At 46.7% G+C, this 18,115-nt stretch overlaps 1 protein-coding gene across 19 annotated transcripts in view; it reads right to left on the minus strand.

Annotated features, from left to right (window-relative positions):
* Positions 1 to 233: 233 nt before the first annotated feature.
* The window catches only part of LOC110506740 (ATP-dependent chromatin remodeler CHD9), a 131,503-nt gene continuing 113,621 nt past the window's right edge, over positions 234 to 18,115 (minus strand). For 12 of the 19 annotated variants that reach the window (XM_090222614.1, XM_090222612.1, XM_090222628.1 and 9 more), the window contains 16 exons: positions 13,223 to 13,312; positions 11,347 to 11,450; positions 10,813 to 10,930; positions 10,403 to 10,460; positions 10,175 to 10,223; positions 8,517 to 8,778; positions 8,139 to 8,344; positions 6,934 to 7,830; positions 6,606 to 6,772; positions 6,122 to 6,391; positions 5,090 to 5,276; positions 4,681 to 4,829; positions 4,124 to 4,357; positions 3,689 to 3,838; positions 3,486 to 3,590; positions 234 to 3,039 (listed from right to left, as the gene is read on the minus strand). In XM_090222614.1, the coding sequence (XP_090078740.1) occupies positions 2,035 to 3,039; positions 3,486 to 3,590; positions 3,689 to 3,838; positions 4,124 to 4,357; positions 4,681 to 4,829; positions 5,090 to 5,276; positions 6,122 to 6,391; positions 6,606 to 6,772; positions 6,934 to 7,830; positions 8,139 to 8,344; positions 8,517 to 8,778; positions 10,175 to 10,223; positions 10,403 to 10,460; positions 10,813 to 10,930; positions 11,347 to 11,450; positions 13,223 to 13,312 (4,051 nt within the window). In that variant the 3' untranslated portion in view covers positions 234 to 2,034. The remainder of the gene's footprint in view (positions 3,040 to 3,485; positions 3,591 to 3,688; positions 3,839 to 4,123; positions 4,358 to 4,680; positions 4,830 to 5,089; positions 5,277 to 6,121; positions 6,392 to 6,605; positions 6,773 to 6,933; positions 7,831 to 8,138; positions 8,345 to 8,516; positions 8,779 to 10,174; positions 10,224 to 10,402; positions 10,461 to 10,812; positions 10,931 to 11,346; positions 11,451 to 13,222; positions 13,313 to 18,115) is intronic. The other 7 variants (XM_090222617.1, XM_090222616.1, XM_090222630.1 and 4 more) reach the window with 2 other exon arrangements.

An 18,115-nucleotide genomic window follows, 5' to 3' on the forward strand; every position in this document is an offset into this window, starting at 1 on the left:
TGAACACCTCTCCCTTGTGTGAGAAGCATGGCTGATGAAGGATCTACAGCTTCAGTCACATTCATTAGCTGCCCGAGTTATTGCTGACTTTTCCAAACGTATGATCCGCAAAGTATACTGTAAGTGTCAAGAAGAAAACCTGTAAAAGTATTTACAAAGGAAAGCTAAATATTCAAAGTCTTTTCCTCCCACTACAAAATATATGAACAGTACAGCTCAGCAGAGAGCACATATTTATTTCCTCTTTTTTAATAAAATTAAATCCCAACATGATAATTACAATAATGCCATTTTGATTTCTTTTTCTCAGTTTGTTGCAATTGTACATCAATGTGTGTAGGCCTAATACAAGTTCACAAAGTTCAGAAATCTACTAAAGTTTGACATGCAAAATGTCTCTCAAAACAAGATTGTACCTTTTTGAACAAATACAGAAAGTTCATTTCAGTTTCTTCTAGGTCATGGTTCGTCTTGTCACTTTTGTAGTCTTTATTACACAACATTTTAGTTCGTTTTCTGTATTTACATGAAAATAAATCACAACGTAAGTGCAGGGAAATCCATATATATGTGTAATATATACAGCACTAGTCAAAAGTTTGGACACGCCTATTCATTCCAGGGTTTTTCTTTATTTTGACTATTTTCTACATTGTAGAATAGTGAAGACATCAAAACTATGAAATAACAGATATGGAATCAAGTAGTAACCAAAAAAATGGTTAAACATATCAAAATATATTTTATATTTGGAGATTCTTCAAAGTAGCCACCCTTTGCCTTGATGACAGCTTTGCACACTCTTGTTATTCTCTCAACCACCTTCATGAGGTAGTCCCCTGGAATGCATTTCAATTAACAAGTGTGCCTTGTTAAAAGTTAATTTGTGGAATTTATTTATTTGTAATTCGTTCGAGCCAAACAGTTGTGTTGTGACATGGTAGGGGTGGAACAGCTCAAATGAGCAAAGAGAAATGATAGTCCATCATTACTTTAAGACATGAAGGTCAGTCAATATGGACATTTTCAAGAACTTTGAAAGTTTCTTTAAGTGCAGTGGCAAAAACCATTAAGCAATATGATGAAGCTGGCTCTCGTGAGGACCGCCAGAGGAAAGGAAGAAACAGAGTTACCTCAGCTGCAGAGGATACGTTCATTAGAGTTAACTACACCTCAGATCAGAGCCCAAATGAATGCTTCCTTCAGACACATCTCAACATCAACTGTTCAGAGGAGACTTAATCAGGCCTTCATGGTCGAATTGCTGCAAAGAAACCACTACTAAAGGACACCAGTAAGAAGAAGAGACTTGCTTAGGCCAAGAAACACAAGCAATGGCTATTAGACCGGTGAAAATCTGTCCTTTGGTCTGATGAGATAATCTCTGCATGTGTGGTCCCCACCGTAAAGCATGGAAGAGGAGGTGTGATGGAGTGGGGGTGCTTTGCTGGTGACACTGTCTGTGATTTATTTAGAATTCAAGGCACACTTAAACAGCATGGATACCACAGCATTCTGCAGTGATATGCCATCCCATATGGTTTGCATTTAGTGGGACTATTATTTGTTTTTCAACAGGACCATGACCCAAAATACACCTCCTGGCTATGTAAGGGCTATTTGACCAAGGAGAGTGATGGAGTGCTGCATCAGATGACCTGGCCTCCACAACCACCTGACCTAACCCAATTGAGATGGTTTGGGATGAGTTGGACCACAGAGTGAAGGAAAAGCAGCCAACAACTCCTTCAACTGTTGGAAAAGCATTCCAGGAGAAGTTGGTTGAGAGAATGCCAAGAGTGTGAAAAGCTATCAAGGTGGTTACTTTGAAGAATCAAAAATTTGTTGAACACTTTTTTGGTTACTACATGATTCCCTATGTGTCATTTCATATGTTTGATGTCTTCACTATTATTCTACAATGCAGAAAATAGTAAAACCCTTGAATGAGTAGGTGTGTCCAAACTTTTGGCTGGTACTGTATGTGTGTACATTTCTAATAGATACATAAATATATTTATATATTCATTAGGTTCAGTCTTCATCACTGGAGTCTGATGACCCATCAGATGATGAAGAAGAGCTCCCAGACTCTGATGAAGAAGATGACTCCGCCTTCCCCGAGCCTTCTGGACCACTGTTCTCCTCCTTGTGTTCCCCTGACTCCTCCCTCTTGTCACTAAGACCCTCCTCTTCCTGACACTCCGGTGTTCTCCTTGGCGACAGAGGTTTTGAGGGGGCGGTCTTAGAGGTCTTAGTGGGCTTGTGGGGTTTGTGGTCACTGTTTGAGTCACTGTGTGGTGGCTGTGTGGTGGACACAGGAAGGTTAAGGCCTGGAGTGAGAAGCATCCCTGGGTAAAGCATACTGGAGAGTAACAAGGGGTTAAGAGACAGAGGGTGACTGGAGGCTGCCTGGGCAGCAGAAGCACTTAGTGGGGTGGTGGTGGAGGTGGTGGCAGAGGAACTGGAGGGGGAATGGACACTGGGGACGTGGCCGTCCCCGTCCCTGCTTTGACCTTCTGTCCTTTCACCTTTGGTGTCCGTGGTGTGGGAGAGGCCGTGGGAGTGGGAGGAGGAGGGGGCATTGGAGGAGGCAGACGAGGGCTCCCCTCCTCCTCCTTCTCTGCTTCCCTTCTTCCTCTTCCTCTGCTCAGCTCCCCCCGTGGCATCCTGTGGGGGCTTCCCCAGCAGACCCCCCATGCTCAGGAGGTTGGGAAGCCCAGCCATGCCAGAGAGCATCATGGGAAACATGGCGGCCAGGTTGTTAGCATCGGTGGGCAGGCCCATGAGGCCGGCAGTGAGCTGCAGTGACTGGAGACTTTGGAGGTTCTGCTGGAAGGCCTGTAGACTAGATAGATCCATGCCAGAGAGGAGGCCGTTGGCCAGCAGGGGGTTGAGGCCCAGGGATGGGGCCCCCTGGTTGGCTGTAGCTGCAGCCTTGGCCAGGGCGCTCTTGGGCCTCCGTCCACGCCGACTCACCTCCTCTGGTACGATGGGTCCTGTCAGGATCCGGTCAAACATGCTCTCTGGGAGGTAGCCCTGAAGGACAGACAGAGAAACACAGGGTTAGCACTCTAATCAACAACCATTACATAACTACAGTTAGAAACTGGGTAGTTCCAGCACTGAATGTTGATTGGCAGACACCCGTGGAAAATCAGACTGTATACCACGGGTATGACAAAACATGTATTTTTACTGCTCTAATTACGTTGGTAACCAGTTTATAATAGCAATAAGGCACCTCAGGGGTTTGTGGTATATGGCAAACCATATTGCGTTGTGCATAAGAACAGCCCTTAGCCGTGGTTTATTGGCCATATACCACAGCCCCTCGGCCTTATTGCTTAACTATACCACAGTTACTGCACTGACAACTAGCCAAGCTAGATACATGTAGTTCTATTATTCCTCTTGTATACACGTGAAGTAGACCTGTGGGGTGTTCTACAGCATATGAAGGAGGTAAAGGCTATCAGACTTACCGACTGCTTGACGACGTCGGCCCACTCTGGTGGAACCCCGTACTCTGGGTTCTCCTGAAGGAACCGACACAGGTCCTTTAGAGGGGGGGCGAAGGCCCCACCAACCTGGGGAGAGGACGGGAGGACAACATGAGACACACACACACACACACATACACGCGCACACACACACACACGCGCGCGCACACACACACACACCTCACCTTGCGTGCATTTCTCCTGTTGATGATCTGGACCCTCTCCTCTCCTGTCAGACTGTTGACATCGATCTTGTTGGGGTTCCTGCAGCGATGCCTCTTCTGCTTGGGTCTACCATCCTGCTGGAACTGCTCCAGCTGCCTCTTATTCACTCCCTGAGGAGGAGAAGAGAGGGTCAGGGATACAGAGGTTCAACTACAGGACTACATCCAAAACCATTTCTACTGTCAATGGAAATCATGGTTGGGGTCAATTGCATTTTGATTCAAAATGCAGATGGAATTTCTGTTTATGTCATGAACTGACTGACTGGAATTGTCCGTAACCCTGACGGATGTCTATTGTAGTTGTACAGTAAATTCACAGCCCTTAATAAACCCTGGGTTAGGGATAGAGGAATGGAGAATCAGAGGGTGAGGAAGAGGAAGGGAGGGACTCACAGGGATGAAGGCCCCTGTGTCAGCCACAAAGCCTGGGTGTTCTTTGAGCCACAGCTCCAGCTCCCTCCTCCTGGGGGCATCGTCTCCGGCCAGACGGGTCCCATCTTTCAGGTTGATGACAGAGACTCTGCTCTCTGTGTCCATAGGGCCCTGGGCCCCTAGGGGGCTACCCTGCCCTGAGGCAATAGACAGCCCAGTGCCAGCCTGACTCATACCACCCCACGCCGGGGGCACCTGGAGATGCAGGGTAGACATCATCCCATCAGTGAATTTCTAGTGGCTAGTGTTTGTATAGACATGCTAGCACAGCCCTCATACGGCCTCCTATACTTCAGTACACACAGTAAATCCTATATTTCATTTTCAAATGCTAGGTAAACACATTTAGGCATACTCTTCAAACTTTAAATATCTCTTAAAACCATGCAATCACATGTAGCTTTCCAGTATCCAGTGTTTAAGGACTAAATGTTTGAAGGACCTAAGATGGCAAGATAGGAGTGAGAGGATTGACAGGGAAGACGTAGAGCCCCAAAGAGAGTAAATTAAGATCTTACGCTTTCAGGCACGGCTGGTCCTCTTTTCCTGTTCATAAAGAGCAGGTCCATCCCCTCCACATTCTTCCTCCTTCCTCTCCTCCTCTTCACCACCGGCTGGCCATCCATACCTCCGTTCAGCTTCATCTGACCCGCCAGACCTGTAGAGGCTGGAAACACACAAACAACGTGTCCCAGATTAAAACAGAAGACTAAAGCAGTACACACCATCACCATCATGAATGTACAACATATGGGGAAATGTATCTTTGCTGCCATCTAGTGATACTAATTAAAAAGCTCACAGTTTAGCTTTGAGATTTCTCATGAAGGGTATTCTTTACCAGACAGGAATGAACTTTCAATTGTATAAACTAACAATACATTGCTGTTAAAACCGGACTTGTGGTCAGCCCTAGTCTGTATGTACCCTGTGGGAAGCTGGCAGCCTGGGGCTTGGTGAAGTCAGCCAGACTGGTGTCTGAGGCACTCTGGAGCTCATGGAGCCTTGTAAGGTACTGCTGCTGGCTAAGGGGCCCCTCCTCAGGCTCCAGGGGCCTTTTCAGGGGCTGGCCGGGACCCTGCTTCTGGAAGGTCAGCTTCAGACCCCCCTCCTGCTGCAGAGAGAGGGGCGGTCAGTCAATTACACAGAAACACAAGGTCACACTGTCTGATGGCATTGGAGCCCCTTCTACAGAAAAAAACGAGCCAAAACATAACAGAAAAAGGGAGGGGGTCTAAGTGCTTGTTTTGATTTTCACTGCATTGGCACAATAGTTTGTTGGCTTGTAAGGCTTTGCTCTAAGAGCATTCTGTATTCTTGGAAGTTGGAAGTAGGGATAGTTATGGGTATGGACACAGCATATACTGTAGCAGCTAGAAGCGTATAGGGTAAGTTGACTATGCAATGTCAGGAGATTACTAAAGGACTATGTCACAGGGAAGGCTGTGGCTTTCAGCAGTCAGTGGCCATTTTATTGAATATTTGACACAAATGCTCCTCCCTCTGTTGCTATGGCAATGTAGGCTCATAGCTAGCTACTGTAGTATTAAAGCAAGCAGGAAGCAGGCCTGCATGGTTAATAGCCCAGCTGCTATCAGCCCCATTAGAGACAAAACACCCACAGTACTAGAGCCCCATCACAATTCCCCACAATAGCGAGCCAGCCCCATCTCAATCAGATGAACCTTCTCAAACCCCAGTGTCTCCCCACACTAAGCTTCTTATTAGCTTCCCATCCATGAACGACTGATTTATGTAAAAATGTAATTACAGCCCAGATCCCAATCCACATGGAGTGGGTAGAAATTAAAGAGGGTATTACTATTAAACAAATCAGTGTTCTAGGCAGCAGCCAAAACAACAAAATCAAAATCCCCAACAAAACATGCTGAAACACCAGAATTAGGCTTTGGAGTAGTGTGGGGTCCTACGAGAGGGGAGTAACGGAAATCAACATACTTCATTCATTTTCACTGAGAACTCCTTTTCTCCTGCAACATGCTTCTTCACCTTTGAACCCTGAGGGGAGGCAGAGGGGTCCTCTGAGGCCAAGGCGGAAGCTGAGCAGAGGTTGCTGCTGTTGTTGGCCGCAGCTGCATTGTCCAGCAGCTTGGTGGTGTAGAAGGAGGCTACGGCCCCTCCTGCCTCGTACGACCGCCGGGTCCCCGGCCATTTCCCCTTCAGCACTGCTTGGCAGATACTGTCCAGACGGTTGATCATCACACGGTCCTACAGGGGGACAGGGGACATTATAAAACAAGTTGTTTGGATCCTGGATGCTGATTGGCTTTTGCCCGGACTATATCGTCTGGTGGAAGGATGAAATAAAACTGGATTAACGTGAACAGCACTCTCCTAAGGGCTGTTTCAACATGGTTGGGATTCTCAGGAAACTAACTCAGGCTAGAACTGAAACACTTAGAGGTTTGGTGTGTGTGTTTACCTTGGGCCAGTAGGATGCAGCCAGCATGTATCCTCCCTGGAAGGGGTGGTGGTGTGAGTTGTTGCTGCCGTTCTCTGTCACGTGACTGTCCTGCATCTCATCCTGAGTGGTGCTGAGAGACGCCACACTGTCTTCGTCAAATCCTTTCACGATGGCCACTGTCGGAACTGGAAGAACATGCAATATAACTCTACTTCAGAAAACCTCAAAATATACAACACAACTTCAGACAGCCTAACTACCTTGGCATATTTACAACATTGATTGCCTCAACGGTACTGTAAAAGTCTTTCACTGCAAGAACCAAAAGAATAATAGCAGCACTCACCCTTGGTCTTTCCTTCCTCTCCCTCACTCTCACTGTTAACAGAGGAAGATGAAGATGAGGAAGAGGAAGATGAGGAGCCTGATGAGCAGGATGAAGATGAAGAGGAGCTGGATCCGGAGCGTGAGGAGGAAGAGGACGACGATGACGATGATGAAGAAGATCGTGATGAAGAGCTGGAGGAGGAGCCATCCGAGTCGGAGTCTGATGCTGCGGAGGCGGCTCGTCTGGCCTCTCTTCGACTTCTTTTATTGGCTTTCTTCTCTTTCCTGGCGGCTGAGTTGGGTGTGAGTGGCTTGGTCCGTGCCGCCACCATGTGGCTCTCGTTCTCTACTTTCACCACCCCCAGGTCAGGCTTCTCCTCTATCCCTGTAGGGGTGAGAGGGGCAGGCTGGGGACTCCACCTCTCCACCTGATCCCCTCTCTCCATGCACTCCTCCCCCTCCGAGAAAGGTTCTTCTTTGGGCACTGCCCCCGGGATGTCCTCCCTCTCCCTCTGGGCAGGCACAGGGCACTCTGCCAAGGCTGGGTCTCTACTAGCCTGGTACTGGGGATTCAGGAGCGGAGTAGGGGTCTGGGATGGCAGTTGGACTCCTTTATTCTGGCTGTAGTTGCGCTGGGCAGCCATGAAGCAGAGCTCTGGGTCTCGGAGGATGTGGTAGTCTGTGCGGCTGACGCCGTGCTTGGCGGCCCCAATTAGGAGGTCTCGGTCGTGGGTACTGGTCTCCCACCACACGGGCAGGTCCGAGCCCAGCTGGCACAAGGGCAGGCGCTCATAGAGCAAGGGGTGGCGCAGGACCTGTTCCCTGACCTGGCGTAGCAGCTCTACTCTGTAGAGGGTACGAGATGCACGCTCCTCTGTGATGGGCTGAATGGACAGAGAGGGGTCCACTGCTGTGTCTAGAGAGAGGGAGAGAGAGAATAAGGCTGTCCTGCATAATTCATACATCTGTATTTGCATTTTGTGTGAACTCATTCCTCTCGCTGTTTAACTTTCCATTGATCGTTAACCTTATCACATGCTTGTTTCCCCAGCACTTCCTTAAATCATTAACCTTGACATACATACTGTATGTAGCACATTATCAGCAGGTATTAGTAAGCACACAACTCCTCTAATAAACAACACAGTATACAGCTTACAAGTATATTGACTTCCACACCCTTTCTACAGGTGGCACAGCACAGATGAACAGTATCTCTCTCACCTCCTTCTCTTGGTGGCAGGCGACACACTCTCCTGCACATGGCAGTGAAGGCCCACAGGTACTTCTGCAGACTCTCGTCTGTCTTCTTGTGCAGCCGAGCCATGGCTCTGAACTTGGTCCAGTCGAAACGGCCCAGGTCTGGGTCAAACACCACACCAAAGGTAGACACCACACGGTAAAAATCAGCTTCCTCTCGCCTCGTCCATCTGGGGAGAGAGGGAGGGAGAGAGAAACAGAGAGAAATAAAAACAGGGGTAGAGATAGAGATATACACAGAGAGAGGGAGGACAGAAAGAGGAAGAGAGAATGAGACAGTGGTATAAGTTATAGACCGTGGCTAACTTTACGTTTCTGTCCAGGCCTTGCAGCTTCACTCACCTCTGCTGGCGTTCTATCTTGGCGGCCATCTTGGGGTTGATAGTGTCGTTGAGGGTGGGTGGCAGGGGACACAGTGAGGGCGTGACATGGGTGGTGTGCTGGGTCTGGGTCTGGTGGATGTGGAGGATCTGTCTGGACTTGGTGTAGCGCTGAGAGGCTGTGATCAGACGTCTCAGTCTGGCTGTTAGTACTGAGGAGGAGGGCCAGTAGGCTGCATCTCCTCCTCCTCCACCTAACCCTTCCATCATCACTGGAGCACCCTCTGGAGAGCACACATACACAACACACACATTGTTTAACCTGGGAGAATGCTTTTTAAGTTGTTTTATAGTAGTGGAAGAAGTTGTAGTAGTTTCAGTAGTAGTAGCACTAGTAGTAGTGACTGTTTGTAATAGTAGTGACTGGTGCTAGTAGCAGCAGTAGTAGTAGTAGTAGTAGTAGTAGCAGTGACTGGCAGTAGTAGTAGTACTGGTGGTGACTGGTAGTAGTAGTAGCAGTGACTGGTAGTAGTAGTAGTAGTAGTAGTAGCAGTGACTGGTTGTAGTAGTAGTAGTAGTAGTAGTAGTAGTAGTAGTAGTAGTACTGGTGGTGACTTGAGTAGTAGCAGTGACTGGTTGTAGTAGTAGTAGTAGTAGCAGTAGCAGTGACTGGTAGTAGTAGCAGTGACTGGTAGTAGTAGTAGTAGTAGTAGCAGTAGTAGTGGTGACTGGTAGTAGTAGTGAATGGTAGTAGTAGTGACTGGTAGTAGTAGTGACAGGTAGTAGTAGTGACATGTAGTAGTAGTAGTAGCAGAAGTGACTGGTAGTAGCAGTAGTAGTGGTGACTTGTAGTAGTAGTGACTGGTAGTAGTAGCAGTAGCAGTGACTGGTGGTAGTAGTAGTAGTAGTACTGGTGGTGACTGGTAGTAGTAGTAGTAGTAGTAGTAGTAGTAATAGCAGTAGTAGCAGTACTGGTGGTAGTAGTAGTAGTAGTAGTAGTAATAGCAGTAGTAGCAGTACTGGTGGTGACTGGTAGTAGTAGTAGTAGTAGTAGTAGTAGTAGTGGTGGTGGTGACTGGTAGTAGTAGTATCAGTGACTGGTGGTAGTAGTAGTAGTAGTAGTAGTAGTAGTAGTAGTACTGGTGGTGACTGGTAGTAGTAGTATCAGTGACTGGTAGTAGTAGTAGTAGTAGTAGTAGTAGTAGCGGTGACTGGTTGTAGTAGTAGCAGTGACTGGTAGTAGTAGTAGTAGTAGTAGTAGTAGCAGTGACTGGTAGTAGTAGTAGCGGTGACTGGTTGTAGTAGTAGTAGTAGTAGTAGCAGTAGCAGTGACTGGTAGTAGTAGCAGTGACTGGTAGTAGTAGTGGTAGTAGTAGTAGTAGTAGTAGTAGTAGTAGTAGTGACTGGTAGTAGCAGTAGTAGTGGTGACTGGTAGTAGTAGTAGCAGTGACTGGTAGTAGTAGTAGCATTGACTGGTAGTAGTAGTGGTAGCAGTGACTGGTAGTAGCAGTAGTAGTGGTGACTGGTAGTAGTAGTGACTGGTAGTAGTAGTAGTGACTTGTAGTAGCAATATTTGTAATAGTAGTAGTGACTTGTACTAGATATTGTAATATGATGTGTATTGGTTGTGATAGTACAAAAGCTGAGTAGAAAGAGACTGAATAGCAAGATGTAACTGACCTCCAGGGTTGTCTGTGACAACCAGGTCTCCAGGAGAGGAGGCGTCATCCTATGGAGGAGAGAAGTGTGTGTTAAAACACTGGACACAGAACTGGACACAATAACACTCAACAACCTGTATTGCCTAGTCTCTACAGGGGCAGAGAATACACATGCCAGTCAGTGTGTACAGGAGCCTTATCTGTTGCTGTGCTGGCTCTGTTCTGCCCCCGTTCACTGTGGCCTCACCTCCATATCGTCCTTCAGCAAGGCTGGGGCAGGCTTGTATTCTGGGTCATCCACGTCCCTGCAAACACAGATAACAACCGTCAGCCAGCCAGCCAGTAAGTCAGCCAGTTATTCAGTCAGTCAGCAAGGGCCACACAAGGTAACAGACAGGGGAACTTGCAGGCAGCTCCTAACAGCTCTGAACTAAACACGGACTCAGATTCACTTCAGAAAAGGTTTTTACAATAATATCAGTTTCTGGTTTCTTCCTTTTCTATCATAGTTTAATGACTGGTTATAAAAAGTGTTACAACAACTGAAACTTTTTAAGTGTGTCATTGTGTGTTTAAGCCCTGTCTGAGTCAGTGGAGGAGACCGACAAGCTAACTACCTGACTCAGTCAGTCAGTCATGATGTGTAATGTTACCTACCCATCCATGAAGTCATTGGCTCTCTGTTCAGCAGCGATGGCCTTCTCGTCTGGCCGGCCCACCCGCTCTAGGAAGCAGAGGGCAGGGTCTGCACGCACTGTGTTATACTTCTCATAACCTGTATAGTGGACCACAGTGGAGAGGTAAGCAAACAGAGGTTAGAACTTGGAAACATGAAGAGATAAAAAACAAGCATACAGCTGACCACTTTCCCCTAAAGGTGAGTGTGACAGCTGTCATCCAGTGTTAACTACATCCCCGTGGAAGAACATGAAAACACATACAGTACATTTTCCACATGACACTAACTCAGAATTGTACATACTACACCGTATCTGATGAATTCCCCTGACCCTTTTCCACTCTCTACATTTGACTTGGCTCTGTTCCTATATCCATTCTAGTAAACTCACTTAGAATACATGCCCAATACATCATAGTTTAATGACTGTATCACACATTATTATCGCACATTCTAGATGTCTCAGGCCTGTGGATCAGTTAGCACATCCCTGGTCCCTGTTGTCGACTCACCGTGCTTGTAAACCCCCAACAGCAGACACTTGTCAGAGATGTTGTCCCACCACAGGGCTGGTAACTCAGAGCTGTCGGGCTCAGGAACCCAGATCTTGATCTCACTGATGAGGAGAAGGGGGTGTGGACAGAACACAACATGACAGGAGGAACAGGGACTTATGGGTACAACAGCATGGGGGACTCATGGGTACTATGACAGCTGGGTTTCCATCCCAACATAGATTCTCAGATAAGCAACAGCGTGGTACACCTAAAACCATGAGCTCCAATAAGACTTTTAGTTCAGCATGAAGGCTGAAAATGTCTCTGGGGACTAAAAATACTCAACGTTTTTCCTCACCCTCTTCTGTATACACTCCTCAATAGTATTGGTTCTGAGACGCTGCTGTTCCATCTTTAAACAGCAGGTGGAGTGACTACTGACTTTCCCCTGAGTCGGACTAGCCGTGCCCTCCTTCATACATGGACCTTCCTTCCCCGAGTCTGACTAGCTGTGCCCTCCTTCATACATGGACTTTCCTTCCCTGAGTCTGACTAGCTGTGACCTCCTTCAGACATGGACTTTCCTTCCCTGAGTCGGACTAGCTGTGCCCTCCTTCATACATGGACCTTCCTTCCCTGAGTCTGACTAGCTGTGCCCTCCTTCATACATGGACTTTCCTTCCCTGAGTCTGACTAGCTGTGCCCTCCTTCATACATGGACCTTCCTTCCCTGAGTCTGACTAGCTGTGCCCTCCTTCATACATGGACTTTCCTTCCCTGAGTCTGACTAGCTGTGCCCTCCTTCATACATGGACTTTCCTTCCCTGAGTCTGACTAGCTGTGCCCTCCTTCATACATGGACTTTCCTTCCCTGAGTTTGACTAGCTGTGCCCTCCTTCATACATGGACTTTCCTTCCCTGAGTCGGACTAGCTGTGCCCTCCTTCAGACATGGACTTTCCTTCCCTGAGTCTGACTTGCTGTGCCCTCCTTCATACATGGACCTTCCTTCCCTGAGTCTGACTAGCTGTGCCCTCCTTCATACATGGACCTTCCTTCCCTGAGTCTGACTAGCTGTGCCCTCCTTCATACATGGACTTTCCTTCCCTGAGTCTGACTAGCTGTGCCCTCCTTCAGACATGGACTTTCCTTCCCCGAGTCTGACTAGCTGTGCCCTCCTTCAGACATGGACTTTCCTTCCCTGAGTCTGACTAGCTGTGCCCTCCTTTAGACATGGACTTTCCTTCCCTGAGTCTGACTAGCTGTGCCCTCCTTCAGACATTGACTTTCCTTCCCTGAGTCTGACTAGCTGTGCCCTCCTTCATACATGGACTTTCCTTCCCTGAGTCTGACTAGCTGTGCCCTCCTTCATACATGGACTTTCCTTCCCTGAGTCTGACTAGCTGTGCCCTCCTTCAGACATGGTGATAGATAGAGACAGCTACAGTATGTATGGGAACAACCTGTCATGTTTGGTCTATGTCCTTACTGTGGAAAACATGAACAACATGGGCCTATGAATGAACAAGTTTCTATTTAAAAAGTGAATGTAAACGGAACCTTCTAAAACGATGTGTCAGCTGAATTTGCATGCCAGCAGCTTACCAGAAATCCCAAACTTAAACAAATACTGGCATAGTGCTGGCAGCCTGGCTGAACTGGTTGGCATAACATTCAGTCTAGCCTGAATAGCCACCGATCAATCCGACCATCTCAAAATAATGGATTAAATAGCGTAATCCTCTTCAAATAATCTAATAACTGAAATGACCAATTAGAGGATAGACAGAGAGAGCATCAGTGAGCTTTGGAAATGTTGTGTTCTCCACTCTAAGGGTGTCTGACAATGTTCAGAGCTGTTTGGTTGTAAAAGAGGTGAAAGTTCAGCTCACCTGGAGTCCACGCCGTCTAGTATCTTCTGTGACTGGCTTCCCATCACCTCTTGTTTCAGGTAGTAGAGCATTCTAACCCGCAGCAAAACCCTGCACACAGACACAGCCCCGCCCACGGTCACCACAAAGCCTCAGCACGCACAAACGCTGAGAGAGCAGAACGGCTTTCACACGCACTCATGTCCGTAAATACACACACACACACTCGCGGGCGTACAAACTCAGGCATATACACACACAATCAAAATATCACTCTCTCTCACACACATTCTCACTTTCCTCTGGGATGACTGAAACTCGTCACGGTAGATGACTGAAATGCTGTGCCAAGCTCGTCATGGTAGATGACTGAAACACGGTGCCTAGCTCGTCACGGTAGATGACTGAAACACGGTGCCTAGCTCGTCACGGTAGATGACTGAAACACGGTGCCTAGCTCGTCACGGTAGATGACTGAAATGCTGTGCCTAGCTCGTCACGGTAGATGACTGAAACACGGTGCCTAGCTCGCCACGGTAGATGACTGAAACACGGTGCCTAGCTCGTCATGGTAGATGACTGAAACACGGTGCCTAGCTCGTCACGGTAGATGACTGAAATGCTGTGCCAAGCTCGTCATGGTAGATGACTGAAACACGGTGCCTAGCTCGCCACGGTAGATGACTGACATACTGTGACTAGCTCGCCACGGTAGATGACTGAAACACGGTGCCTAGCTCGTCACGGTAGATGACTGAAACACGGTGCCTAGCTCGTCACGGTAGATGACTGAAACACGGTGCCTAGCTCCTCACGGTAGATGACTGAAACACGGTGCCTAGCTCGTCACGGTAAATGACTGAAGCACGGTGCCTAGCTCGTCACGGTAGATGACTGAAACACGGTGCCTAACTCGTCTCGGTAGATGACTGAAACACGGTGCCTAGCTCGTCACGGTAGATGACTGAAACACGGTGCCTAGCTCGTCACGGTAGATCAACTGTCCATGCAAAGGGAAACATTTTGTATTCTTGTATATACTGTATAAATTTTGTCTTCAATGATACACACATGCCCAAAATGGAGTGGGATAGAAAATATGCAGACAGTACAGTCACTGTGTAGTCAGTCCCTGATGCAGTGTCTGTGCCATAGAGAGCGAGACAGTGTCTGTGCCATAGAGAGCGAGACAGTGTCTGTGCCATAGAGAGCGAGACAGTGTCTGTGCCATAGAGAGCTAGACAGTGTCTGTGCCATAGAGACTGAGACAGTGTCTGTGCCATAGAGAGCGAGACAGTGTCTGTGCCATAGAGACTGAGACAGTGTCTGTGCCATAGAGAGCGAGACAGTGTCTGTGCCATAGAGACTGAGACAGTGTCTGTGCCATAGAGACTGAGACAGTGTCTGTGCCATAGAGAGCGAGACAGTGTCTGTGCCATAGAGAGCGAGACAGTGTCTGTGCCATAGAGAGCTAGACAGTGTCTGTGCCATAGAGACTGAGACAGTGTCTGTGCCATAGAGAGCTAGACAGTGTCTGTGCCATAGAGAGTGAGACCGTGTCTGTGCCAGAGAGAGCGAGACCGTGTCTGTGCCAGAGAGAGCGAGACAATGTCTGTGCCATAGAGAGCGAGACAGTGTCTGTGCCATAGAGAGCGAGACAGTGTCTGTGCCATAGAGAGCTAGACAGTGTCTGTGCCATAGAGACTGAGACAGTGTCTGTGCCATAGAGAGTGAGACAGTGTCTGTGCCATAGAGAGCGAGACAGTGTCTGTGCCATAGAGAGCGAGACAGTGTCTGTGCCATAGACAGCGAGACAGTGTCTGTGCCATAGAGAGCGAGACAATGTCTGTGCCATAGAGAGCGAGACAGTGTCTGTGCCATAGAGAGCGAGACAGTGTCTGTGCCATAGAGAGCTAGACAGTGTCTGTGCCATAGAGAGTGAGACAGTGTCTGTGCCATAGAGAGTGAGACAGTGTCTGTGCCATAGAGAGCGAGACAGTGTCTGTGCCATAGAGAGCGAGACAGTGTCTGTGCCATAGAGAGCGAGACAGTGTCTGTGCCATAGACAGCGAGACAGTGTCTGTGCCATAGAGAGTGAGACAGTGTCTGTGCCATAGAGACGGAGACCGTGTCTGTGCCATAGAGAGTGAGACAGTGTCTGTGCCATAGAGACGGAGACCGTGTCTGTGCCATAGAGAGTGAGACAGTGTCTGTGCCAAAGAGATGAGTGGTGTGATATGATGTGATCTCTGGGCTGGCAGGGAGAGGAGAGAAAAGAGAGGCAGGCTGAGTCAGAGGAGAGATGCTGTTTCCATGACGCACCCAGCCAGGCATCAGTCAGGAGGTGGAAGGTGGAGGGTGGTGGGTGGAGTATGGTATGCCTGATCTGTGATGGACTGGCATACATTCTAGTCTCCCTTCCTCTCTCAAGCTAGGGTCTGAGAAAATCTAGTTTTTTTATCTGTCTAACAGTGTGGCAGGTTAAAAAGTCCAGTGTAGATTTCTTCAGATGGTGTGTGTGGCCCTAGCTTTACACATCCAGTATGACACTAGTGGAAAGGGAGTGACATGAGAACACCCCCTCTGCAGGCAGAGCTGTGAGCTCCAGTGCTGAGGCTCAGGTCCAGGCCTCTCCCCTCCCTCCCTGCCTCTGAGGGGCTGTGCCCTGGGTCTCCCCGCAGCAGCTGCTGTTTCCTGTGGCTGTCAGCAAGGCCCTACATCACTCTTTCCCTCTCTCTCTCTCTCACACAGACAGCCTGGAGTGTGGGAGGTATCTGACAGAGAAGGGAACCTCTCTGCCCCAGACATGGAGCTCATACATGCACATGAGTGTGAGTACACACACACACACACACACAAAATACCCATACCCTCATGTACATACTGTACTTACTATACAAGCACAGATACAAACAGGCAGATACATAAAGATAAACACACACCCACAATCACATGCAGATCATATATATGACATGTACTAGCACAAGTCATACTGAGAATGTTACACATATCCCAACAGAACACAGGCCTCGTCAGTCTTAACCTTACATTCCTAACAGGCCAGTACTAGTAGCTACACAGTATTGAACACACATCTTCTAAATGTCATTATCATAGGACAGGGTGCTGGATCTCTGTGTGGGACAGGGACAGTAGGGGGCCATGCTTGTGCATGCCCCATTCCCACGCCAGTCCACATTCCTCCCTGAGGGGAAAACGCGGAGGTCAGCAAAGCCACAGAGTGTATCCCCGTTTGACCAGAGAGCCTCCCATCGGACGATCCCTGGCTTCAGCACTACTGCTCTGAGAACAATGGGGAACTTTCTGTGGAAGCCCTGCATGACTCTGTTTAAAGCAGGATGGCAGGAGACAAACCCCCAAACAACCCCCTTTAGAAAGACAGCAACCTACATCTATTTACTGTAGTTTAACACATTTCACCATCATCTATTTGGCTAGGTTTTATATCTCAACAACCATCATCTATTTGGCTAGGTTTTATATCTCAACAACCATCATCTATTTGGCTAGGTTTTATATCTCAACAACCATCATCTAGTTGGATAAGTTTTATATCTCAACAACCATCATCTATTTGGATAAGTTTTATATCTCAACAACCATCATCTATTTGGATAGGTTTTATATCTCAACAACCATCATCTATTTGGCTAGGTTTTATATCTCAACAACCATCATCTATTTGGATAAGTTTTATATCTCAACAACCATCATCTATTTTAATAAGTTTTATATCTCAACAACCATCATCTATTTGGATAAGTTTTATATCTCAACAACCATCATCTATTTGGATAAGTTTTATATCTCAACAACCATCATCTATTTGGCTAGGTTTTATATCTCAACAACCATCATCTATTTGGCTAGGTTTTATATCTCAACAACCATCATCTAGTTGGATAAGTTTTATATCTCAACAACCATCATCTAGTTGGATAAGTTTTATATCTCAACAACCATCATCTAGTTGGATAAGTTTTATATCTCAACAACCATCATCTAGTTGGATAAGTTTTATATCTCAACAACCATCATCTAGTTGGATAAGTTTTATATCTCAACAACCATCATCTAGTTGGATAAGTTTTATATCTCAACAACCATCATCTATTTGGATAAGTTTTATATCTCAACAACCATCATCTATTTGGCTAGGTTTTATATCTCAACAACCATCATCTATTTGGCTAGGTTTTATATCTCAACAACCATCATCTATTTGGCTAGGTTTTATATCTCAACAACCATCATCTATTTGGATAAGTTTTATATCTCAACAACCATCATCTATTTTAATAAGTTTTATATCTCAACAACCATCATCTAGTTGGATAAGTTTTATATCTCAACAACCATCATCTAGTTGGATAAGTTTTATATCTCAACAACCATCATCTATTTGGATAAGTTTTATATCTCAACAACCATCATCTATTTGGCTAGGTTTTATATCTCAACAACCATCATCTATTTGGCTAGGTTTTATATCTCAACAACCATCATCTATTTGGATAAGTTTTATATCTCAACAACCATCATCTATTTTAATAAGTTTTATATCTCAACAACCATCATCTATTTGGATAAGTTTTATATCTCAACAACCATCATCTATTTGGCTAGGTTTTATATCTCAACAACCATCATCTATTTTAATAAGTTTTATATCTCAACAACCATCATCTATTTGGATAAGTTTTATATCTCAACAACCATCATCTATTTGGATAGGTTTTATATCTCAACAACCATCATCTAGTTGGATAAGTTTTATATCTCAACAACCATCACCTAGTTGGATAAGTTTTATATCTCAACAACCATCATCTATTTGGCTAGGTTTCATATCTCAACAACCATCATCTATTTTAATAAGTTTTATATCTCAAC

The sequence above is a fragment of the Oncorhynchus mykiss genome, chromosome 26 (genome assembly GCF_057628025.1).
Source record: "Oncorhynchus mykiss isolate SJ-2025 chromosome 26, ASM5762802v1, whole genome shotgun sequence".
Taxonomy (NCBI): domain Eukaryota; kingdom Metazoa; phylum Chordata; class Actinopteri; order Salmoniformes; family Salmonidae; genus Oncorhynchus; species Oncorhynchus mykiss.